The sequence below is a fragment of the Leuresthes tenuis genome, unplaced genomic scaffold (assembly GCF_036924035.1).
Source record: "Leuresthes tenuis unplaced genomic scaffold, fLeuTen1.0.hap1 SCAF_12, whole genome shotgun sequence".
Taxonomy (NCBI): Eukaryota; Metazoa; Chordata; class Actinopteri; order Atheriniformes; family Atherinopsidae; genus Leuresthes; species Leuresthes tenuis.
The window spans coordinates 20,150,755-20,176,704 of NW_027325366.1; the positions used below are offsets into that span (position 1 = coordinate 20,150,755).

At 42.1% G+C, this 25,950-nt stretch overlaps 1 protein-coding gene across 1 annotated transcript in view; it reads right to left on the reverse strand.

Annotated features, from left to right (window-relative positions):
* Positions 1-4,668: 4,668 nt before the first annotated feature.
* Positions 4,669-25,950, reverse strand: part of LOC140319377 (ATP-binding cassette sub-family C member 4-like) — a 38,832-nt gene continuing 17,550 nt past the window's right edge. Inside the window, exons 21-31 of the mRNA XM_072396982.1 lie at positions 20,514-20,664; positions 19,656-19,775; positions 19,018-19,128; positions 18,794-18,894; positions 16,460-16,651; positions 14,726-14,881; positions 10,057-10,146; positions 9,425-9,597; positions 8,490-8,595; positions 7,024-7,158; positions 4,669-5,638 (exon numbers count right to left, since the gene is read on the reverse strand). Of these exons, the coding sequence (XP_072253083.1) occupies positions 5,561-5,638; positions 7,024-7,158; positions 8,490-8,595; positions 9,425-9,597; positions 10,057-10,146; positions 14,726-14,881; positions 16,460-16,651; positions 18,794-18,894; positions 19,018-19,128; positions 19,656-19,775; positions 20,514-20,664 (1,413 nt within the window). The 3' untranslated portion in view covers positions 4,669-5,560. The remainder of the gene's footprint in view (positions 5,639-7,023; positions 7,159-8,489; positions 8,596-9,424; positions 9,598-10,056; positions 10,147-14,725; positions 14,882-16,459; positions 16,652-18,793; positions 18,895-19,017; positions 19,129-19,655; positions 19,776-20,513; positions 20,665-25,950) is intronic.

Genomic DNA, 25,950 nt, shown 5'->3' on the forward strand with positions numbered 1-25,950 from the left:
TTGAAATGAGTATAATGTAATCTGTGCCGCAGATATCTTCTGCTTTTGTGCATGTATCCAAGCAGTGAATGGCTGGGCCTATCGGTTACTCTCTGGAGGTGATGTATACACTCTCTGGAACAAAGCTACAAACAGATGAAGGATATAATATGCTACTCTCTCATTTTTCAGGGTTATTTGGCTTTTGGAAAGCCAATTTAGATGCCACCGGTTTCTTTTTCAAGAGGAATGAGCTCAACTTTATGTCAAACTGAAAAGTTGCTCAATGCAAGAAAAAGCTAGAACTGTTCAGCAAGGGATATCTATATTACTGAAACGATTAGATGATCACGAGCAAAGCTTAGCCACAAGGCAAAGAGGAGCATTTTTACATGCAGTATGTACTGTGATAGACAAAACTACAGCAAAACATATAAGTATACTAGTACAATACAAAATACAGATCTCAACTTTCTACAAATAATCAATAAAGTTATGTTCCAAACACAAAATCTAACAGCAGAAATCTATGTAAATACCAGTGACAGGGTGTAAAATTTAATCATTTTGACATTATCTTCAAGATATAAAAGTTTTCATTCCGTGACTGTAATGTGTGTCAGATTATCTGCCTGGCTGTCTGTCTGCATTACCCTTTCACTTTCACACTGACAGTTTCAAGAATAAAGACACAGGTTTTAAATACGTCTCCCCACTGCACAGACATTCTTCGCCAGATGTGCAAAAGATAATGTCAGCCTCGCCTTCGAAGGCAACAGCAGCGACATCACCAAGTATTGGTTGAAGAAAAAAAGATTGCAGAATTTAAAATCGGCTTTGACGCGAAGTGTCACTCACTGTTCCAAACATCCTTTTAATCAGAGCTGGAGTGCTTTCCCACTTCGTCTTTAAGAAAAACACGATGGGAAAAAGACACATTTATGTCCTCAACAGTAAAATAAATGAGAGTTTCAGTGGTAAACGTGCTTAAAACTATGCAAATCCTGAGTTTAAAACAGATACGTACAAAGCAGAGGAAGAAGCCATTTGAGCAATTACGAAGAGACATAAATGGTCTAGTCAGAGTACTCTGCTCCACTTTATCAGGCATCTCCTGTATTGTCCATAGGGAGTTAACTTTTAGATTGTTTACTGGCTCAAAGGCCAGGCATGCATCTGAGGCCACATAGGCAAGATAATGTATCCCAGGCTACAGAAGCAGGCAAATCACTGTGCATTAAGACTGGACACACAATAGACAACAATGCCTTGCATAAACACTATTTAGAACTATTCACATGGCATTGAAGAGATGGGCGTCAACTCACTATTGCTGCAAAGCTGGCGCATTGTGCAGAGGTGAAAAGAAGTCTAATGAACAGGAAGCCTTATTTGAGAGAGCTGACAGTAACCATACAACAGCCGCATTGTGTGCTTGCCACCAACCCTGTGGGTCTCTACATTAGGAGAAATGATGAGAAAGTAACCCGAAAAGACACAGTAGGCCCTTGGACCCACGTAAATGCAACCAGACAATAATGGGGGACACAAGCTGTCCCCACCTTTACCCAAAGCTGCACGTTTACATGCACAGACATCAACTGCTCTCATGGCCAAGGATAAAAGCCCCCTGGCCAGATGGAACTTTGAAGTACATTTGGGTTAGTTTACCACCAAAGACTGCAATTTTACTGCAGCAGCAGTTAAAATACATGTCATACATTTTAAATTAAATCAAACTCTGCAGGGGGAAAGTTGGAAATTCTGGAGTTTGCTGCACAAGGACTGCAAACACACACACACACACACACACTCTTTCACATTATACCCCCTGCCTCAAGCTTCATCAATCTTCAACAAAGGAATGACATCACCAATAAGCATAGCCTTTTATAGCTTTAAGCAATAAGCCTTATTTACCGATGAGATAAGCCCCTGGCTATTGTCTACCCTCCACTTTGCTTCTTTCTCTCGCAGCTGAAGAATCAAACGGCACTTTTGGAAGGTGGCGGAGCATGTCTAAGATTTAAGGCCGAAGCATGCAAAGAGATTTCCTATTTGGTGGCCTTTCAATGGGTCACATTAGCCAGTTTAGTTCAAAGTAGCAGGCATGGGTGAAATGAAAGAAATGCAGGCTTCTCGAAACCACGCTATTTCATATCAGCAGCTTTTTTTTTTTATGTAAATAGTTTAGCACTTGTTTCTTTGCAAATGTGACACATCAGATCCCATACTCTACATTGGAAACACACCACAGCCTGGACAATTTACAAAATATAGTCATCCATTACATGTGTGACCTGTAATTATTGTTTGTAGCCGTGTTACTCAGCCAATCCAGAAAGCCAAGCTGGGGTGGTCAGTAAACTGCTGAGGCACCATGATACAGTGCGCTTTACTAACTCTCACGTGTGCATGCTGACAGGAGCTTCTTGCAGCATTTGTTTGTTTATGATGCTATAGAGACATTGTTTGCTGTCAGTCATGTGGCAAGTTGGAAATTGACGAGTGGTGGTACTGTTTTCTCTACTTCCACAAAGTCTGTCTGGGAAACTTGGTCTAACTAGGTTGTTGTGACGATATAGAGGATATAGCATCAGCATGTTCCAAATTGAGTGCCTATTTTTAACAAGATAAAAAGCCATTTTCTAACACACTGCATCCAGTGTCACCAGATATATCTTAAAATGTGCCATTTGTTGTTTGTTTTTCTGAGCTCTACACAGAGTCATGTCAGGCCTTGGGAACTTGTCAGATATTCAGTTTGTAGTCACTTTAGAAAGGCTGAGCACAGAGTCTCAGGGGAATCGCTCTAGTCTCCCCATCTCCCCCCACCCCATGTCACCAGCCAGGAACAAAGCCGCCATAGTCAATTCTCCTAATTTCACTGCAGCCTGTCGAAATCCTGTTCTCCTTTTCTCTTGCTCTTCAACAAGCACTTTATGTTGGGATCAGTCAGGTCTGAGTCGCCCACAAAAACCTAAGGCTCTCGCTTCATCGTCTTTCAGCACCGGGTTTGACACTTCCCAGCTCCCTGCCATTCAGATGCCTTCGCCATGCAATTTGTTTCCATTTGTCAAACAGCAGTATCCATCACAAAAGAAAATGCTGGCACAACAGAAAGTTTGCAAAAAAACATTGTCTCCAAAACCCAAAAATTGGCCCTCAGACTACCTACTTATTGGTCCGTACAAAAAACAGCCTTAAACAATTTACAGCACTTTCACTTGTTACAGATACTTTTTACATTATTCTTCACTCAGCTGACAATAAAACATCTTTATATGAATATGGCTGGTATCGCACCCTCGAATCAGCAGCAACAGATCACTTCCCTCTTAAAGTGTGGATGCTACAGTTTCAATTCATCATTTTATTCACTGCCTCCACATTGTGCTGACTCCTATTTTGTGTTTTTATTTCTTTTGGATTAAACTTCATTGTCTGGACAACCAGGTTTCTCAAACATTTGTTTATTAAAGCCATATCAGCACTATGTTGACAGGCTTGCTATTTGCACACCTATTCAGAGATGCCTTAAAATGGTGCCATTATTGGGGAACGTAAGGAAGGTATCTGCCTAATAATACTTATTGTGCAAACTTTGTTGTCACCATTCTTGTGCTGGCTGTTATCGAGGGGGGAGCAGAGAGGATATATGCTGACTCTGATGTAGATAGGGCCACAAGGATTTCTATTGTGGCAGCTGCCGTGTGGCGAAGTCCCCGATAGGGTTTGGAAAGCTGTCAATGCTGTGTCAGGTGCATTAGCACCTCAGAGACCCATGATGCTCCAGCTGCAGTGTGCCGATGTCTCCCTGGGCCCTGGCCGCCAGCCTGACACCCGACACAAAGTAATCACAGATCACAGCGTTTAATCACTGAAACAAGCACTCCAGAGGACCCCACTGTCAATATCCCACTCTCTCATTATCTGTTTGGATTGCACATCCACACTGTCAGATAAACAGAGTGGAAAATTAAGATTAAAAATATGGTAATTTCATTTCAGGCAGCAGGCTCCTCTCACTGCCCCATTATGCTATTGATTACCTCTGAATTCAATTTTTCTTTTCAATGTAAACTTTAATCTATTCGCAAGCCAACAATCCAGCTCCCAAGGGGCTATTTGAGAGTAAGTAACCATTTAATATGACTCCAGCTGAAGATTCATTGGCCCTAATGAATTGTGTAAATCACTCAGCTTTTAAAGGGACTGATGTGATGTCCCGCAGTTCACGACCCAAATTTGGTCCTGGTTAAATACGGTCTTTTAAACCATGCTAAGTGTTTACTGACAAGAATCTCAATGTGTAATCAGCGGCTCTGCTCGTTTCTGCACAGATTAAACAGCTCTTTCATAATGAAGCCGCGCAACGATGAAAATGTTTAAATAATGGAGCAGATAGCTGCACCACTTTTCCGCTGAGACACATCTAAAAAAAAAAAAAAAAAATTACTTGACTCAACACAATAATCACTGGGTTGTTTTCTTTAACCGCTTACCAATTTGTAGCATCGTGTTCAAGACCGGTCGTAACCGCTGAGGCAAACACACCATTCAGATGAGTGAATCCAGCACGATCAACACCGGGAGGAAACATTAAGTGAGCCAGTAGAATCACAGAGCAATATGAAGACAGCGCTTAAAAATGCAAGCAATAATCTTTTATTGTATGTACTTTGAATTTAATCTTCAGTAACTTACAAGTGAACATTCCCATCAATTATTTATGACTAAATGTGCAAACTCCGTTAAATACTGCCTTTAATAGCAATACATTTGTGTTGAAGCTGCTAAACTTCATCGTAATTAAAGTAAAAGTTATAGATTCTTAAAAGAAAGACAGTAAATTCACCGAAACTGGAAAGACAGAGAGTTAATGTTATGCTGGAGAAAACTCCTCAGAGCATTACACTGTCTGTATTACCTGTCCTACGTCCTGTGGTGTTAATCAGTGTCACTGGCAAACATCACTGTTCTTTGCTGTCAAGAGCTGAGGTAGACATACTGTAAAACGGCTACAGTCAAAGTGCAGGAAAATTGTTAAATTAAAACAGTGCAATTACTACGAATCGATATTCTGAAGAAGGCACAATAATTGCTGCAAATATCGGTGCGCCCTCTCAGGGTCTCCTTGTCTTTACATATCATGAAAAGATCTACGTCCAACATATAATGTTGTGCCAAAATGGAATAATTTACGCCAGCGGTAATTTATTGCCCTGGAATTAACACGTCTAATATGCGCAGCCTTTTGAGCGCCAGTGCAGAATTGAAGATACCCGAGAGACCAGAACGAGCAATCATAAACATAGCAGTGGGTGATCAATAAACAGCCATGCAGTAATATGCAGTCGGTGAAAGGCACGGCCTGCTTCGGATACTTGATTCTTTTTCTTTTTTTTCATTCAGGCCAAAAGTCTTTGCCGATCAAATGCAGCTCATACTACACCCATGATGCCTTCTGGGAGTCAGAAGTCATTTCAGTGCACATCAAGGAATCTTAGTGTGTCTTAGTGCGGAGAAGATTTGGTCTCTGATGGCTGACATGGGAGGACCACGGCGGCTCTTCAAGCCGTCAAAGCGACGTCTCAAAGATGACACAGATGTCCTCGGCGTAGCGCGCGTCAGTCACCCGCTTTTTGTTTGTGTGAACCTGAAAGCGGATCAGGGAAGCAGTGTCACATCACAGAATGCAAGCACACTGCCCAATCTGAGCTACGATCTGTTGAGGTGTGATTTATGACGGATCCAGTCAGAGCGCGGCGAAGGGATTTATCATCTGCCGAAGCATGCAAAAGTGGCTTACTGTATTTAGCCTAATAAACAACTGTGAAATTTGAGAGCGAACGTTTTGGAGATAATCACGGGAATTATTTGTGGAGTTAATTTTCTCTAGCAGCGGCTTCGGAGCTGAAAAACTGGATTCCAGTCATTGTTCGAGGTGTCTACAAATTTACGTGACTCCTTTATACAAAGAAACTCTGACAGACTTAACGATTTCAGCAAAGAAAGTTTGTGAAAAGGAGGCAAAAAGCTTGAGATGTACTGTCCACTCTAGGATTCGGCTTTCAGCGTGGACAAAAGAGCTCGAGGTTGATATCAGATTATTGAATGTGTTTAAACCTTGACTGACAACTATAGAAACTTGACACACAACATGTGGACCATCTCAGTATTTAATAAGTGGCGCTAGTCAGTTTTAGATGCCGAAGTAATCTGATCTAAGGAGAGCACCCTACAATAAAGAAAAGAAAACGTAAGGGCTTGAACAATGTCACTAGCAATCCTCCAGTGTGCAGGGTAAGACGATACCAAATAATACCACAGTGTGCTGAGTCTTTGAAATCAGTATTTTACTCATTTCACTTCCCTGCCTGGGAAGATACAGTTCTGCTGATAAATTTGTGCGAGGGACAGAGAGAAAATGAAATGATGCCTACTTTTTCTTATTTCACAAAGACCTGTTTGAAGTTGCAATATGGTATCTGTGGTCCCAGACAGATGCACATAAAATGGAATTGAACAATGAATAGCCAGCCCTTATCTGTTCAGTGTCTGAAGGGGAAATACATCACAAATGAATTTCACAGGGAAAAAAATATGGACATTCTCCATTACAATAATCCCCATAGAAAGTTTATCCCAAATCGCGATGAAGTTAAACCCAATATTTGAAAATAGATACAGTGCAATGAAAGCTGCTTTTCTAGAATCATCGCTAAAATGATCTCAAAATTACATTAGGAGAAAAAAGATAATACGGAGAGTTTCTTCGATAACATCGGTGGATGTAAATCTACAAAGGGGCAATTTCTCTCTTCAAATTAATGTTATGGTGTTGCAATGCTCCAAGTAGGCTTTAAATTAAAATGGTAATCAAGTGTCTTTGCGTTGTCAGGGTTATGCACATCTTAGCTGTATTATTTTGGAGGTGAGCAATGAAGTCTGGAGTTAAACAGAAAGCCTGGGATTAGTGTGCCACAAATGGTCTCTTATTTAGTGACAGACCTGTCCCGGGACAAAAGTGGATCAGGCTACCTGTTTGGCTGTGTGCAGCAGTGACGCAGCCTCTGCTCTTCCTGTCTGTTGGACCATCTGGTAGAAGAGCCCATCGTGGTTCTGGAGCAGCACGTAAGGCTCGTCATACTCCTGGATCCTGCCAGCGTCCAGAACCTGCAATCACACATACAGTATAAATAGCGGGTGGGTGTGTGAGCCACCGGCTGTATACTTTGCTTTGGGGAAAACTGACATTTCAGCTGTTTCATTGCTGAGTGAGGCATGCAGACAGTGCAAGTTGAATGGGGGAAACAGTAGTTGGGTGCACATAGGAACCATCCATTTTATGTGACTCATGCAACAGCAAACACCAGTGTCCATTTCTGCGCGAAAGGGCCAATGACAAAGAGAGGCACCTGTTAGCAGTGTGAAAGTCAAGTACGCTGACTCTGACAGACAAGAGATCAGTGATTTATCCGTGTATTTACCCAGGCTTCGCAGAAGCATAGGGGTGGTCCTCAGCCAAATCCAACAATCACACCTTTAACATGCGCTCGTAAATTACCATCATTTCTGTGTCATCACAAGCCTTGCAAACCACACAAAGAAAAGTGCCAGTTCAAGCAGTTTGGAAAAAGGCTACAATTATATCATAGGCTAATTTTCACAAGCCCCATCCCCTTGCAGTGGTAATGAGCAGTTTGTTATCAGTAAAGCCTAGTTTCAGGGAGTGTTTAGTATGAAAGGGAGACTTCTGCACCTGCTGTCTTAGTATAAAAGTTTTGGAGCAGGCTGGGAGGAGACGGAGGTTCTATCCTGTAAAGCGTTCTCCGTTTTACAGGATAGAACACGTCCCTATTTAGTTCTCCTTGAGCGAGTGGGGGCATTTAACACGAGTGTAGGTGTGAAACGGTCCCCACTGTGTGATACTTGGCTTTACTCAGCAACCCTCTCAGTGCCCAAGAAGCCACCAGGTCACGCCCCGTCTTCCATAGAGGATTAACAAATGCTGCCACAAATGGCACTAATTGGCACCTCTGCAGGCAGTAGCAGGGAAAGGCCAAAGATCAAGTGGCACAGACGTAGGTTCACTGAAAGAGAATGCTGTGAGGGAGAAATCCGGCCAGCTGTTGCCGTATAAGTGAATTTCATCAGCAGATTGTGCTGCGAGGCACTGATTACAATGGAAAGAGGTGTCTGTGAGCTCTGGATCTCAGGTGTGTTTGAGAAACAATAAAAATCAACATGAGGCACATTTGACGGCAGGAAACTTTTAAATTTCAAAAAGTCTGAATATAATGAGAGGTCCATTGTGTTCAGACCCCAGACAGACAAAGAAGGCAGTAGCAAGGTATATCATAAAAATGGGCATTAAACTGCAAGGCTGTTTTATTTTCTTTTTAATAATTGTTTTCTCTGTCATGAACTCGTACAAGGACAAGAGCCTCATTTCAATATGCTGACTGAGGTGCCGGACAATGGAAATTTACAGCATCCTTACTTACCAGTATTCTGTCACAGTCAATGATCGTGTTGAGCCTGTGAGCAATCGTGAGGACTGTGCACTCTTGAAACTTGTCCCGGATAGTCTCCTGGATGAGGCTGTCAGTTCTAAAAGGAGCAGGGAACACAACACCTGAGAACAGAAAAACGCTCTCTTCCTACAGAGCCTTGGGCAGGGATTTTTTTACGCAGCCCAGAACAATGGCTCATCAGCAGCAAGATATGTGCAGTAGCTGACAGAGAATATAAAGGCTATCAGGCATCCAGAGCTGGTACATTTTAAATGAAGCTGTCAAGACTTTCAACTTGAATTTAAGCAGTTTAGCAAAAACATTAAGTTAATTGTTTAGGAGTGACAATTCAGTCACAGACTCAAAAGTAAAATGAGTAGCCTAAATTGATGTAAATATATATTTTTACCAAATTTACTTAAAAAACATACGACAAGTAGCATTCAAAAAGGAGGCCAAATTAGACTTTGCAAGAAAACATATCTATGAGCCATATGAAAGCTCCCATTAACGCTATCAAATGCATATCCAGCTACTGGATCCAACTTTGACCCTTTACATCCTTAATTTGTCATGAAACAGTGAAATCAGAAAGACCAGGCCATGAAGCTGTCAAATATCCAACAAATTTCGCACTTATTAAAATTCAGAAACTATGTAAATATGGATATAATTCTTGTAATAAAGTTTTTTTGGAATATTCTTGTTAAGACCATAGAATTAGAGCAGAAACACTACACTTTGGTCATATGTTTAGTGCCTCATTTCTAACTCATTGCATTGATGCATGGAGGCAACAGGTGGTCAAATACTTATGGACTTGAAAGTACATATCAATCTTGTACACCATTCCCACATAAATGTATAATAATAATAACTACAACTTTATGAATAAAGTTAAGTATAACTTTGAGATATCCCCTGACCTCAAGTCCACATTGGCTGTGGCTTCATCTATAATGAGGATGCGGTTTTTCCGGAGGATGGCCCTGGCCAGGCACACCAGCTGCCTCTGGCCCACGCTGAAGTTAGAGCCTGACTCACTCAGCATCGTTTCTAGCTTATTGGGTAGCTCCTCCACCACGGCCTTCATCTGCACCTGCAGAGAGGGAGAGCACAGCCCCAACCCTTCATTACTCCAGCATAAAGGCACCCTGTTGAGATGTCTTTAAAGAGCCATCCAAACACACCCATTAACTGGCTGGCACAATGGAGAGCCAGGTCCACTGATGACCTTGGCCAGTGCTCTCTTGTGGCCAGCCTCTAGCTTTAATCCAGGCCACCAAACCCATTCAGAGGCAGGACCAGGAGCTGAAGCCCTTCACTGTGGGGGGAGCCTTCATCCTGGTTACCCTGACTGCCCAAACACATCTCCCCCAGCACTTTCAATGGCTCCCCGTTACAAGCCGCACATTGAGCTGGGCCCCATGGCCCTAATGGGATTTCCCCCCATGACTTGTGGCGAGCAGGGAGGCTGAATGGCAGCATTGTACAGGGGGACAGAGGGATCCCCCCCTGGGCCGGTGAGGGGGAATCATTCAGAGCCACGCTGGAGTACCTCTTGGAGTGCATTCCACAGGTCCTCATCTGTGTGCTGACTGAAAGGGTCCAGATTCTTCCTCATGGTGCCCGTGAAGAGAACTGGGTCCTGTGGATAGATGGATATAGAAAGAGAAGGCCGTAGCCAGTTAAGATAATGACAAGGGGTACGATGCATAAAAGGGTTAAGACAGGATTTATCGAAGACTGCAAGGCAATGTGTGAGGGGAAGATGTTCACAAAGAGCGAGCTCCTCTCTGGAGCTCTTTTCAATGCTCTCACCAGCTATGCTTCAATACATTGATCTTTTTACTTGTAAAACCAGAGTTTGTGCACTGGTGCTAGTGGACAATAGTTGTGCAAGACTTTCTACTTATATAATGTATAAAAGAATTACACAGAAGTTGCACCAGAAACAAAATGTGCTGTACGCACAAGCTTCTGTCATTAGTGGTAATCACATCAGCTGACAGCCCATACAAAAGGCCAACCGCATATTTCAGACATCAAGGATGTGCAAGACATGTATTTATGGTAAGCCATGAACCTGAATGAAGGTTCAGCCTCACAGTCTTCTTTCAGGGAGTAAATATAGCCCTTCATTACAGTGTAAAGCTAAGAGCCTGTATGTCCACAGGCACTGCTCCAACATGCCTCTCTGTTTGTGGGAAGCCTGATGAACAGAAGAAATCCAGCATCAGGTCATACATGTATTCATAAAACCTGCCCCATTGTTGAAGGGAAAATTGGCTGGACCCTCTTACCTCTCATGGTACACAGCCACTGTAGATGATCATATGGCATTGTTTCTGCACTGTTCGGTCACTGAGCAAACATAACCGGGGTTTCCAACGCGACATCACAATGTATCTCTGACGCTTAAGTTGTTGTATTGACCGTGTGAAAGAAAACACGTCGGTGAGAAGCGATTGGCAAACAAGATCCGAAACAAGATCAGATGCCTCCACAGTATGCTCATCATATCTGAGGCAATGTGATGACTCAGTTTTACTCATCAAATGATATACATGACCTCAGTTTGAGACATGATACATCCACCTGGCAACTGTGCCAGTAGGAAAAGTAAGGTACACAAGAGGCTAAATGTCTGTAATGGTCCCTGTTTTTAATTGTGTTTAGATATTTCTGTTTGTACTGATCATGCTGTTTCTGTTAGCTTTACTTCCTTTTTTTTTTTTTTTAAACAGGTTTTCCTTAGTACAGCCCAGTGAACGCTGCTCGCTCCTTTGTTGCTTCACATCCAGGCTGTCAGCTTGTTCACTCACTCTCTGCGTAGTGTTTTCTATAAAGAGGAATCACAAAGGGATAGGGGTAAACAGCTGCCGACGTATTTTCGGACACAACTTGAATGCAGCCGTGCTTGATGATATTCACAAATACGTGCACGCCAAATCTGAGGGGATGGACGGCATAGGTATGCATACAGTTTTTAAGCTCCGTGTTAAGACGATGGAACATGTTCAGCTATTTGACTGGTGGGCTTGTGGTGGAATCACACTTGTTTCAGTTGGTGCATTCAGATGCACCTCTGGCTCCCTGCGGCTGACTGCCAACGAGAACTGATGCTGACGAAAGAGGTGGAGCGCAAAATGGCTCAAGAAGACATGATCGAGCCATTTAACACGATAAATTTCTCTTAGCATTCATTATAGTTCGGAATATGATGCTATCATATTCTACTGTAGGTGATAAAGTAGCGGCAGAAGAAGAAGCAGAGATGCTCTACAGTTTCAACCTCAGACTGATCTAAAACGTTTTCTTTTTTTGTTTAATGTTAAACCTTTTCTACTGTCAGCCTATTGTCACCAGTTATTTTCATTCTGACACCTTTGCTAAAGTCTATATAAGAAAAAAATGTATGTGCTTTTTTCCAAGTGATAAACTTCACCATAATTACCATAAAAATAATACCATAATTCACATTTACCTTAAATCTACATAATAACTGTTTTTGTCAAACAAAACGTGTCACGCGTTTAAGAGGCTGCCGTTCCAATCTAATATTAGTTATCGCCTAACAGTCTCATCACTTGTTTGTGGTCACCACTGGTCACTGGAGCTTGGCTTGTGTGCGCTTGTGTCTCATGTAATTGGTCGGTTTTGTGTGTTTGGTTGTGCCAGCCCAATCCATCTCAGGATTTGTCACCTGACTACTCATACAGCATACAGTTACTGTGTGTGTGTGTGTGTGTGGTGCGAATACTAATAAGGAGAATTAGCAGTTTCACTGTATTTCTTTTCAATTGCATTCTCCTACAGTCAGCTTTTGTTTCTGGACAACTGCATGAGAGGACAGAAGTAAGACATATATACATATATTTTCTTTTATTTCTCTCCGCCGAGGGTCCAGGTTTGGGAGTCACAGTTCACCCCTGGTGATTTCCATCTGTCCCCACAACACTGACACTGTACACAGAAATCTGTCTGGTTGGACTGTACCCACCTACACAAACTGCAGCTGTAACTACAGAATAATCTTCAGTCTGCTAATTGTGAATTAATATAACAAGAAAAAGTCAATCAAGGTGTTAAAACAGGACGATTCTTTGTATACACTTCCTTTTAGAACCATTTTGCCTACATTGTGGCAAAAGTAAGCTCGTAATAGCATGTCTCTAACAAAATTACTGCTTCAAAAGAACAACTTCTGTTTCAAATATTGTTCAGGTGCATAATCAACAAATAAATTCTGAAATCCGTATGGTTTACTGCAATCTCAGTGGATGATAAAAACGTTGCTGAATGGAGAACGTTCTGTTGCTCCACAGCTGTTAGGCGCACAGCTTTTGGTGTATCGCATGGTGAGTTTACAGTGGATGAAAAGTTACAGCGCTGTTCCATCCACACTGTTTGGATTCCTGTTTTTAGTTTTGTTAAGTCAATACGTTTATTAATATCTTGGTTTTTTTCTGCTTCATCCAGCGACTTCCTGTGTGCGCCTGCGTTTGGGCTCCCATCTTTAACCACACAGTGTGACAGTGTCTGGCATGAAAGCTGCAGAACTACACCGTCCAAACCTCTGTACCACGCTGTGACTCCGACGCAGAAAAAACACAACACACCAAAATACACATTCATAGTGTTAACACACCTCAAATATAAGAATCGCGCCCCAATAAATCACGTCCTGTGGATCTGAAGACTGAGGATGAACGGCTCAGCTTCCATCCATAATAATAAAGCTTCAGAACCTTATCCCTGCTACCTGTGCCACAGCAGAATGTTCCACCTCTTCACTTCCAATGAGCTTTTCCCTCTGTCACAAATATACCACCTTGTCATTAAGCCAGCAGAGGTCCAAATTTAAACTAGTTCTGCGACATACTTTAATTGAGGATTCAGTGTTCGGCTGTAAAAACTGCTTTCAAGCACAGCTTTCCATAGACCGATTATGTGCTCCACCAATTCTAAGCCCTCTGTTTGTCATAGAATTCATTTTATACCATGCACTCCCAGAGAATTCAATAGAGACTGAAATGGATCCTTTTTAATGCCATATGCTAATATGAGCTTATCATAATCAAATCTGTAGGTGGCAAATAATAAAACTTCTCTCTGGCAACGTATAGTAACACGCCACTCTTAAATTCTAGGAGAAATCTACCGCAGAGAGTAATCAAGATTTTTCTTCAGGTGAAAGGTTGAATGGATATCATTTCATCTCCGTCTTCCAGGAGAAGAACGAGGCTTTCAGATTTATTTTTGTAAATCCAAGAGACTTCTCAACATATTCATGAAGTTGAAAAAAAACTAAGAATACAGCACAGAGAAACTCCACTTCTCTGCGCGCTGCCTGCATAATGAAAATGCCACCCAGCATGTGATGCAGATGGATATGGAGTTAAAGTTCTGAGTCGTAACCTGACACTTTTATCAAGTCTCTCCCTCTAGGAGAGAGGCAGAAAGAGTCAACAAAATCCCATCAAACATACATCGCATCCATCACTAACTAGTTTAGACCAGAAAGTAAAACTTTATCTGAAGAAGCAGCAATGCCAGAAAGCTATCAAATCAAAGAGGCATTAATGAAATTGTTTGTGGGCATCTTGGCTGCAGTCTACAAATGTTCGAGACTTGGGCTAAGAGAAGGTGTACATGGGGACTCTGACTGTGAGGATGGGGGAGACTTCTTCTAAGCAGCTTTCCCATGTTTGGGGGGTAGAGGGCTAATCCTCTGTCAGGGATGGGGAACTGCTCTCTTCACAGTACGGGCCGTGGGAGTCTTTTCCCCTCCCTCCACTCTGCTGACACTCACCCGCAGGCTGGCATTTTCTTAATGCCGTATCAGTTTCAACAAGCGGAAATAAAGTTAAACTGTCTCAAGGCATCCGTTTGTCTCACTTTCAGAAATCCCCGGAGTGATGACTGTAATTCTCCTCACTTGTTTTAGCTTTTTTTTAAAGCCAAGCATGTAAGGGAAAAAAAAAAAAGAGAAAAAAAAAGGGGGCCAGAGCATTAAGCTGTTACCATCGTTCAGCTGACTTTTCTGTCATTTCTCAATCGTGAGGTATCTCAGAACCTTTGAGAAGCTGATAGTAAAGGACAAATAGTTTGTCAGAGTGCTTGATGTACTTAATGACACAAAACAGCTCTATTTTGAACTAATTCCAATCAAATGTCTGTCATTTTAACTACCAAGACACAAATCCAAGACTGTTCGCGGGCACCTGAGGGATGATCGACATTTTCTGGCGCAGCGTGTGCAGGCCGATCTCAGAAGACCGAAAGCCATCGATCATTATTCTTCCCTCGGGTTCTGCCAGCCGGAACAAGGCAGAGATCAGGGAGCTTTTACCAGCGCCGGTGCGTCCAACAATGCCAACCTAAGGGTGGAGAGAGCGCTTGTTACATCCATAAAATTTCAAAAACGGACAAAAAAAAAAAGACATGAATTAGCAAAGCACTTTCTTGGAGGAAAGGTTCAAGTTAAACCGAGCTAGCTGTGAATTTGTCAATTTGTAACCGTTTTCACATCTAAAATCGCTCCGCTGACCTTTTACAGAGTTTCCTAATGCACCGTTAGTAAAGCGAGTATCTATCCCAGCTGCTCCCCCAGAAAAATGTTCCCACAGAATGATGCTGCCATCACCATGTGGGAGTAAATCTGAAATTGTGGTTTTCTTTCTCCAGCTGTGAGACGTTGTATGGACAGCTGAAAGCAGTCTCCATTATTTCAAATTATTTCAAATAGGCATGAGTGGTCTAATCAATTCTGTCAAAGGGATATCATTTGGTAAATAACTATGAATAAATAGTTCAATACAAAGTATCCATCTTAAGACGTGTCTGAAAATGAAAGGTTTCCTGCATCTACTAATGCAGAGCATAGACCAGAAGAAGACAGCAGAGCAGCAAAGAACAAACCGCTGACAGTGTTTTATTCTGAAGACTTTTGCCAAAAAGCTGAGCCCAGAAAGACGCAGACTAATTTTGCTCTGCACTGTGGGTGGAATCCAGTAAAGGGAATGACAACGAAACTATTGGACAAATTACAGCTTGTTCCACCTGAACTGAACTGATGATGCATTTTATATCTATCACGCAAGTCAGTTGGAAAACCTTTCGTAAGAGGCATCTCTCCAGCCTATGTTATTGTTTCTGTAACTGTTTTAACTTGATCCATCCTCTTTGACGTGCTTATGTAGAACATTTTGAGCTACTGACCAGTAACGGTTTCTCTAAAAAGGAGGCCCCGAAAATCAATATTGTGAACTACAGTTAAGCTGCAGTGTAGCAAATGAAATGCAAGAGTGAAGACTGTATATTGACCTGACTGTCTAATTCTTGGAGAAAAGTAAAACGCCCTCACAAAGCCATTTCTCCATATAACTACAGTTGCTATAGCCACAAGGTGCAGGTAAAATGGTGTCAGGGGAAAAGTCAGGATGCACAATGCTTTTTACCCCCCATAGCATGTGCAGAGATCCCTCCCATGGGCTGTCAGAGCCTGGGCCTCTGTACTTATCAGCCCATCCATTGTGAAATCAGCCGCTCTGGCCAACCATAACCATGCAAAATACACCCCCTGCATTAAACACAATTTCAATCATCCTCAACCATCTCCCTCTGCCTCCGTCTCTCTCTAGTCCTTTCCCCCTCTCTCAGCCTCTTCTCTCGCTCTTATACTGAATAAATAGTTGTCATCGTCAGGTAGCTCAAAATGCAAATTGGAAACAAATGGATCCACTTGAACAGTCTTAATTACATGATATGTATTCCATGAATTACAAATGGTATAGTCCTGAAGATTCAGCAGCACAATACGTTGTCCCTTTAATAATTGATTTAGAAAATAATGCCACATAGAAAAGAATCACAGCACAGCTTCTGCTTCGGCTGCATATCAAGTCCCAGGCTGCGCACTCCACTGAACACGCACGGGTGGGAATAAAGACAAGAACCTTTTCTCTGGATGCGAAGACAACACTCAGGTTCTTTAGGACCGAAGGCTCGCTGGCACTGTAAGAGAAGTTGACTCTGTCAAAGGTGATGGAGCCTGTCTGGGGCCAGTCATCTGGAGGCTGCTTGTCCGTCTCCCAAGGCGCCTCACTGTCCAGCTCTGCATACTCGACCACTCTCTCCACTGATGTCATCTAAAAGAAAAAATATAAATGTATCCAAGTATGTTATGTCATGATTTAGCAGTGAAAAAAATCATATTGACAGAAAGAGAGGTGTCAAGATATTTAGTCTCTAGTAGACGTCAACACTGCATGAAGCAAGAACCATAAAAAAAACTGGAAAAATTCACCTTGTCTGCATCTAAAATAGCAAAGAATGAAGATTCCAAATATAAAGCAAGAGTCCAGATCGCCTTGATGACATCATCGGACTGTTTTGTCAAACTGAGAAAGCTCTCTTCAAAGACACAAAAGATGGTACAGACATGTTTTCACAGGTTTTGAAGTACTGGGAGAATGAATTTAAAAGAGCAAAAAATATAGTTTTATATAAAAATGTGGAGAAACGATCGCTCTGACATCATATCAAAGACGCCTATGTATTGAGTTGTGGGGATATCTACTGAAGTTGACTTGCCAACCACCTTCGCCCATTATGCTATTTCCCAACATGCTCCACCCACCCACCAGAGATGTGAGCAGAGGAATCAAGGACAGAGATGAGGAGGAAGGAAGCAAGGTGACAGAAATTTGACAAAAAGAGACATGTAAACTAAATATGACATGACTGCATCATCTCACTACTGTTTAGTTGCAGCCTAACACTCTTAATTATTCCTGTGAGATGAGTATGAAATATATGGGTAAAGTAGATATTTACTTTTAATTGAATTTAAAGAATAGGACTAATGTGCCACACCTCGAGACATCAAGGGTGCAGGAAAAGGAAACACTGGTGTCACTTATAGCTTCCTCCAACAAGCCTCCTGTCTCCTCCATCCTCTCTCCTCTTGGTGCATTTCAATATGTGAGATATTTTCTTTCAAAATATTTGCCCGTGAATCATTTTCAGGTCATGGGCATGAGGCGGGAGGAGAAAGGAGGCTGAAATGAGACAAATGAAAAGAGCCCTTGGTTAGGGTCCATGAGTTCATGTAATACCTCTTCGTACCTCAAGAAGGGATAGCGAGCAAATATCCAGTCTGCACTCAATAAAAAAGAAAGGAAGAAGCACTGCCCATTTGGAACATTTTTTTTTTTTTTACACGGTCTGTAAATACAACCCCTTGTCAATAAAGTAGAAGGACAGATGAGTTAGAACATTACGACCTAAGGCTTTCTTTACAAAAATCTTCTTAAAACAGGATTTTTCGGAAAACCTAAAACAGTTCTTTTAAACCTTTTATTAATGAGCCTCTGAAGAAACTAGAAACATGAAATAGAAACCATTCGAGAAGTTAAACCTTCTGCTTTTCCTCATGGTCAAGCGATTGACTTGACCGTGTGTTAAAAAATATAGCTTGAGAAAATATAACTGGTTGTGTTTCAACAACAAGTGAAGAGCAAGGATGACTGGGAGAAAGCCGGCTGGCGTTGGTTTGTTTTCAGCTTCGGCACGGATCACGCTTTCTTCCCACATCTACAGTGAAACTCGCAGGTTTATTTGCAAAGTGGGTAGAGAAAGTCTTATTGAAGTGTGTGCTTGAGGAGTAACTAATCAATCTAACAAAACTGCAGAAAGTTGCAATTCTGAGCGGTGCACTTAAAAATGCGTGTGTGGGGTGCACTTTTTTAAGTGAAGTAAGTTGCTTTTTGTGACTTTCATCACCAAGAATGTCTTGTTCGGGCAGGTTACATAAAACTCTGGTCTTTCAGACACAAAATCAACAGTCAGCTTTCCCACCTAAATGTCCTTTAGGACTAAACTACGGCGACCCAGAAGCATCGTCTTTGCTGGTCTTTTTTTCTCTTTAAACTTCAAATGAAAAGTCTGTGGAATGGTAGCTTTTATTGTAGCTTCTTTTTCCTTCATATAACTCCTGTTCCAATTGTATTACGCTTTAATCTGTGCGATATGATGGGCAAGTGAGTAACATAGCAGCTACCCAATGGACTTGCATTTTCTCATTTAGTTCTCTGTCAGATGCATCCCTTGCACACCACTGTTGGCTGGACAAGGCTTCGAAAAACAGAGTCTGCAAACCAGCGGCTGATGCCACGGAGGAACAGGTCCGTCTTTCATGTGCAGTAACAAAAAATGTATGTGTTTATAAATTATGTTCAAATGTTCAATTATAAATTGTTTATAGGGAATTGAAATGTAAATGTTCTCACCATGTTCTCGATCTCTGCACTCTGTCTGACGCCCCACTGGAACATGCCTGTGAGTGTAACCGCATAAGACAGAGCCAGACCCACAGCACCTGGTTCCAGTCCTGTAACATCAGACCAAAACGGAATGTTAACACGCACTTTTCTGAGTTTACTATTTTGCTCTTACAACTATAGTCTCAAAGGCCAATGGCATGCTACATGTGAGCCTGTGTCCCATACAGTACCTTCCCTGAGGTAGAGGCAGCCAAAAGCAGTAATGGTGACAAAAACTGAGCAAATTCCATCCAGACGCACAGCAAACCAGCGAGAGGTCGTCAGGAATAAGAACCAGGCCGCTGTCAACAAAAACAGGCATACAGATGGATGGCACTGATTTTCTAAGTCCAAAATTTTGCAGCTGTTATGCTCTATATGGGGATCCAACTTTACACCCCTGGGCTATCGGCTCATCAAGTCATTAGGGGCAAGAAGCAATAATTATGAAGTCAAAAGTCAGAGTGGGCACAAAAGTTAGAAGACATCCAAATATCTATGCCAAGACATCAAGTTCAGTGTGCGAGACGAAAAGCTAAATGGTCATCAGATGTCAGCCTTTGGCGTCATTTGTCAGCGAACGGGGTCTTTTGGTCTTCATACAACTATTTATTTGCATGCAACCAAAGCCTGCTCAAATGTGACTGGTCAATACAACAATCACTGCAGACACCAAAGACATCATGGCACCAAACAACCTGCTCCATGCAAACAGATTCAGGTACCTGCTCAGGTTTCTGTTTATAGAGACAATAAAACTTTCTTTTTTTTCTTTCACATTTCAACTGAAACGGTTTGTCATATCCTGACCTGAGCTGAAGCTCCTCACCTGAGTGAAGATCTTGAAACTCATCAAACATTTGCTGGAACCTCTGCTGAACCCTGAAAGCACGGATGGTGCTCAGGCCTTGGAGGGAGGAAGAAAGGTGGGAGAAGACAGGACTCCGAGCTGTAAGAAATGCAAACAATCAAAGTTAAACAGTTAGCTAGGAGACCAAATAGAAACTGTAAAGGAAGCTAAGCTGGGAACTTAACATTCTCAAACCACGTTTATTCTTTTTTTATGAATGACAATCATGAAGAGACCATACTCTTTCAGTGACACAGCGACTAACGATCCCCTACTAGTTTCTGCTTTGTGTCCTACTTGATATTTTGTCAGTCAGGTGACGATGACGTGATGTGGCGATCAGCTGTTAAATATATGCATGCGTATTCCATATTCACACACACACACACACACACACACACGAACACGGCGCATTCCTCTGATTATGAACCGTTTCAATTTCGTGAGAGGTTGCATCTCATTTGTCTTTTGTTTCTATTCATTAGATTTACAAAGTCATTAACAAAACCTAAATGTTTCCTTTTCATCTTATAAAGAGAACTTTTCTTTAATAAGATGACAGAACCTGTCGGTCAGCGTGCATTTAGGATCTGAGCTCAGAATAAAGGAGACGGCGGCCTAGTCATGCCCACTTGACATTTTTCTCATTGTTTGTGATGTCGTGAACTCTCATCTCTCGAGGAAGCTGCCTGTGGCAGAGTCATAGGTTATTGCCACCTTTAGCCTCTATGCTAATGACCGTGGCTTTCTTCAGTGGTCTATTAGCATTCCTGTGGTCGGCTTGTGTCTCTCGCCACAAATGGACATGTTCCTATCCAAAAAAAAAAAAGATATTACTTGTAGATTCCAGGCGCTTGATGTTCCTCGAGGTGTGTAGGAAGTAGTATCGCAGAAACAGGAAGACGGCAAGAAGAGGGACAACGGGAATAAGAATCCAGGGAATGATGACAGCAGCTACTGCGATCACTCCGATGACTTGGAGAAAGACCTGAGAGAAAAGAAGAAGGTATGTGTGAGCACAATATTCACCAAATAGCAGCAGTGTCAAAAGGTATTGGGGCATTGAGGTCTGTTTCCTAAGACTGAACAAGGGAACATCTCTTAGCTATATTTGTGTGAGACATCAGTAAGGTAACAGCAGGTTGTGGGACTGAGCTTATGTGACTCACAGTGTGAAAGGAAAACGATCACTGCGCTAATTCTCACTTAGTAGCAGGTGAGAATTTACCACTTGGCCACAGTAGCTCATATCCATTGCTCTCTTGGGCTTTCCCTTCTGGCCTGAAAGCCTCTCTGGCAGAACAGCAAGCCTACGGGCACGGCCACAGTGACTGGCAAAGAGCTCTGGGAACCACACTGTGGGTTTCTGATACATCACACTCTAACCACACAGCCCTCAACAACACAGTGACTCATCACCCGTGTTAATGGCTCTGTGACACATCTAAACCAGGATACCAAAGCTGTCTAAACAGGATTGAAGGCAATCAGTCTGATGGCTATCGAAGCACCGACGCCTACAGTGTGTTTTAGAAAAACAAAATGCTTTACATTAAGTTCACTGTAATGGTGAGCACTGTTTAACCAAGTACTAACTCAGTGTAACTTTAGTGTAAATATAGGTAAAATTATCATAATAGACATTCTGATTTAAATACAATTTATTGAGTCCACCTAGGTAGTTTTATGTAAGTAATCGTGACTGTAGGACTTTTGCTTGTATATATTACTTTGGTACTGATACTTTTGCATTAAAATCAGACTACCTCAACCACAGAGGGGGAGAGAAGTAAATATACAACATTATACAAAATATACAACAATATACAACATTCTTCTTGTGGACACACTGAATTTCTCCACTCGTGACATTTCGCTGTGCGCTTTTATTCATGTAATCTTGCTGACAAATTACATGTAACGAACAATATTTGCAGTAATGGAAAAAAGTCGTACAGTACCCAAGTACACTTTTGATATCCAAGTGGGTCAATTTTCTGTTTTTAATCAAAACATCCTCAAGTGACACTTAAGCAGTGAAAATGGGCTTTAAAAGCAAATAATCAGCTTGAAGTGTTTTATTCTAAATGAGAGAAACTATAGCCATAATAATTAAGTACAACCCCAATTTTTTAGGGGCTAAACAAACAGATATGAGGTGTTGTTGTTTTTTTTTTTCCAAGGTTGGAATTCTGCATCTGCCTTTAAGAGAAAAGAGGTTTCGTATGTCACCTTTAATTATTTTCATTATATAACAGTTTATTACTTAAATGATAGCATGAAAGACCTACAGATGTAAAGAAGTTTGTCTACTGATAGTGTTGGAAAAGGATTTCAATACTTATTTCGCTGTTGAATGTGCATGAAGCTGTCTCTTCTTAACTGAAAGGGTAAGTAGAGGCGCTGTGAGTTGCTTCATATTCGAGTGATACGTGACAAAATTAAATCCTCACACCCTGAAATTAGAAACGTCCTCAGAGATGAATCCAAAAAAGTGCAGATTAGGATCGTACTGTTACCTTCAGTGGTCTCACACTAGCCCCGAGAAATGAAAATTTAATTTAGCACCTTAATTACGGATGTTATCTGCCACTTAAGCATACATTTAAGCATGATCACTTTCAGTGTAGTTTTATGATGAAAAGCCACTCGATTCCATTTGCAGTTCAGATAAGAGGGAATTACTAGTCTAACCATTGCTGTGGTGGAGCTCACACAATCAAACAGTGAGTCGAGGCTACTGAGCACAACTGATCCTGAGAATTTCACAGTACATAAGTTTCAATCTTAGCCTTGATGGAAGGCTACCAGACTGCAAAGTGAGATGATGGCACACGGGCCATTACTACATGTTATCCAGCCTTCCCTTGAGGGGATCAAATATTAACTGAACAAATGTCTTATCATGTATAACTGCTTCTCTTTCACTCTCCAGCTGATGACACAGTGACACTGCTCGCACATTTGCTCGTTGGTTCATTTGAATTCTAATTGGGCCCATTTCAGAAGCAGCCATGAAGGTCTGAGCCCGGCCAGCTTATCTGACGGTGGGGTCATCTGAGGGGAGGGCAGAGGAACAGGAACCACTAGATAGAAGTCTTGCCTCCTCCTGCTCCCCCAGGGCCAGCTGTCGCCAGGACCTTGTTTGATGTGATCCATTTGCGTGGTTTGGCGCTTATCGTGTCAGCATCTGGAATACCATGGCCCCCCACCCACACTACACACAGATGATTCTGATAAGTGGTCCTACAAGCATACACCTCACCCCCTCAGACCACATCCATATCTCCTATGAAACCACACAGGAACAGAAAACTCCCAAAGCCACATCCCGCTGCACATAAAAGTGGATAAAGGGATGAAAGGTTTTGTATACAAACAGTTTAAATAAAGAATTACCCCTAATAGCTCTTTAGCAAGAAAAGAAAGCTACCGCACGCATGTGATTCAGTCATTCAGGCAAACTGGGCGCGCTGCCGTATCCAAAGACCATTCAGATCTCTGCTGACCCTAATTGCTTTATTTTTTCAATGATTCTATCAGCCCTTTGATGTTCAAATAAATTTAGAAAATTGAAGTTAATTGCTATATTTGTGTTCGGCAATGATAGCGACTGTTGTTCCACGGCTGAAAATAAACACTTCCTTTTTAATTAAACATCCCTCCGGACACAAGGAACGATTATGCTTTTTACAACCCCCTTTTCATCCTCTCTTTATTTACTGACAGTGTGCAATATTTGCCACTGGGAAAAAAAAAAAAAAAAAGAAAGAAAGAAAAAGAAAAACTGCCAACAAAACAGGAAATGAAGGAAGAGCACGGCAAAGGAAAAAGTCTCAAAAGAATTACTCCGTCATCACTGGACTTCTTCTTTTTTTTTTTTACTCCACGCTTTCTGTGACAGAGCTGCACAATAAGCCGCAAGGGTCAGTGGTATTGAAACAAAACGGGGCTGTTCCACTTGGGCCCTTGAACAATAGAGGTGACCCAATCCATTCTACTCCGTGTTTTGGCTTTATTTTAGCATTAAATGCCCAGATGCTGTGGCTTTTCTTTCGGGGAAATGACTGTGGACACCTCCTTCACATTTTCCCTTTCTGGGCCATTTTCACTTCATAAAGCTGCAGTCAATGTGTTTTGTGTGCAGTGAGGAGGGTCTGACACATACTGTGGTGGTCTCAGTCGCTGTCTACATTGGTGGCTCAAGTAGTCCTAGGATTAGGCTTTTGTGTGCTGTGAAAAGGTAAAAGAAGTCACTTATTTGGGCTCAGTCAAGCTGCTGATTTCCAACCCCATTTTGGAAATAAGAGAAAGGCTTTGAGATGCCGTCTCTCTCACTCGCTGCTATAAATCACCACTGTCCGGCAAATTCATTCATTCAGCTTCGTTTCTCCTCAAAACATTTCAAATACACAATAAACAACAACTCCCACAGACAAAAGTCACAGAAAGCACAGAAGTCATTATCTTCATAATGCTGACATGAGGTGAGATTTTAGATTAGATCAGGACTTTGTTATGTAAGTTCTCAGGCTCAGAGGGCCCAGGGGTTTGGCCTGGATGTCTGAGTCAGAGCGGCTGAGGTGCTGGACCGCAGCATCATGGGAGACCACACATACACACCCTGAAAGCTTTTGCTGGCCAGTGCTCGCCATCAAATGACCGTGTGTGGTATTGCTGAGCAGCCACTTAAGCACACCCGTGAGCACACACACCCATGACTATGTTTTGCTGTTTTTTGGTTTACATTTATTCCACTTATTTATGAGTACCTGAATGAAACAAGCTGCTTTGCTCATCCTGAGTCTTTTCTCCTTTCTGTGCCACTTGTATTTTTGACTTTGTACAAAAAGACAATGGTATTGTCCTAAAACAATGCTCAAAGAGGATGTATAGCACAGCCTATATACTGTCTTCTGTGTTTCTCAGGCTAACCCTTGTGACGCCTGGAGCTTGTGCATTCTTCACTTCTTCTGTCACCGGAGTGGTGAAGAAGCAGAGAAAGCCGGTGAAATCCCATCCTACAGCAACTCAAGGTTACGTCAGCAGTTCTCATATCCCACAAAGCCTGTAAGGAGGCCTGACACACAAGGTGCCACAATATGCACTCACACAACCATCCAGCTGCCAGTGTTTTTAGACAATAGACAGTTTTTGATCGGCGTTTGTTTGCATCTTCGGCCCATCGGTGCTTGGCTTGTAATTCAAATTATTTCCTCTCCACAGATGACAGCAGAGTTTATTGCTGTAAGCTGTGAACTGCGTGAGTTTTTAATGCATCGTTCATAAACACCGGTGAGAGCAACCTAAGCCACGCTTAGATGAAAGTAACGGTCAGCCAGTGTTTAAGCAAAATCATCTTGACAAAATCATTTTTTTTGTGCAAGAGAAGGGCTGTAAATGAAGTGCAGGACCCCACAGTTAGTGGTGTGACATGGTCAAGAGCCTTCACATGGAATCCACTGAAAGACCCCTGCACTCACCCTTATTGTCTTGCCTTCCTCCCCCTGCCCTCTCTATGAAAATAGAGGCAACCCAGGATTTAAAGGTCAAGTCCACACAAAGGCTGACAGTCCCCAAAGCCTGAGGTGTTTTTAATTGACATTTCTGTCTTTGGTCCCCTGACCATAAAGAGAGGGGAAGAAAAAAAAAAGGCTTTTTTTCCCAATATACTAAATTACTACTAAATGAGACCTGTGAAAAAGTTGGGCTCTGGGGTGTAACCAGGTTCCACCAGCTTGAGGGAATCCCCTTGTTAGGAGGGTATGGGGGCAGTGCTGAAGGGCTGTGAAGTGCTTACTCCACCATAAAGGGGGGGAGGCTCAGGCACAAATCCCCACATAGAAGCGGCCTCTCTCCATAGAGAGAGATAAACCAGTTAGGGCTTTGTTTATGAAGTTTTACTTTATTCCCCCCTGACAACCATTTAGACAATGACTATGGGGAAATGTCCCTCCGCGAAAGAGCAACAATAGTCATGATCAGCAGCTTTTCTGAGCAGCTAATACTATGATAAAAAGAGTGCAAATCTTCCTTCCTGGAAGCATTAAGGACTGCTCCATGAAAGACACCTGCAAACAAGAGCAGAAAGCGGCACAAACAAAAGTGCTTTGTCCAAAGGATGCCACCTTTGTCCACAGTTACAATCACCACCCACTTTCAGCTGCTGCAAAGGACCGGCTGAAACAGCGTCCACATAGCATATCTAGTCTTAGTTTGTCACAGCTTGCTTATCACTTATCAAATGTTATGGGGGGGGGGTTTTGTTTGTTTT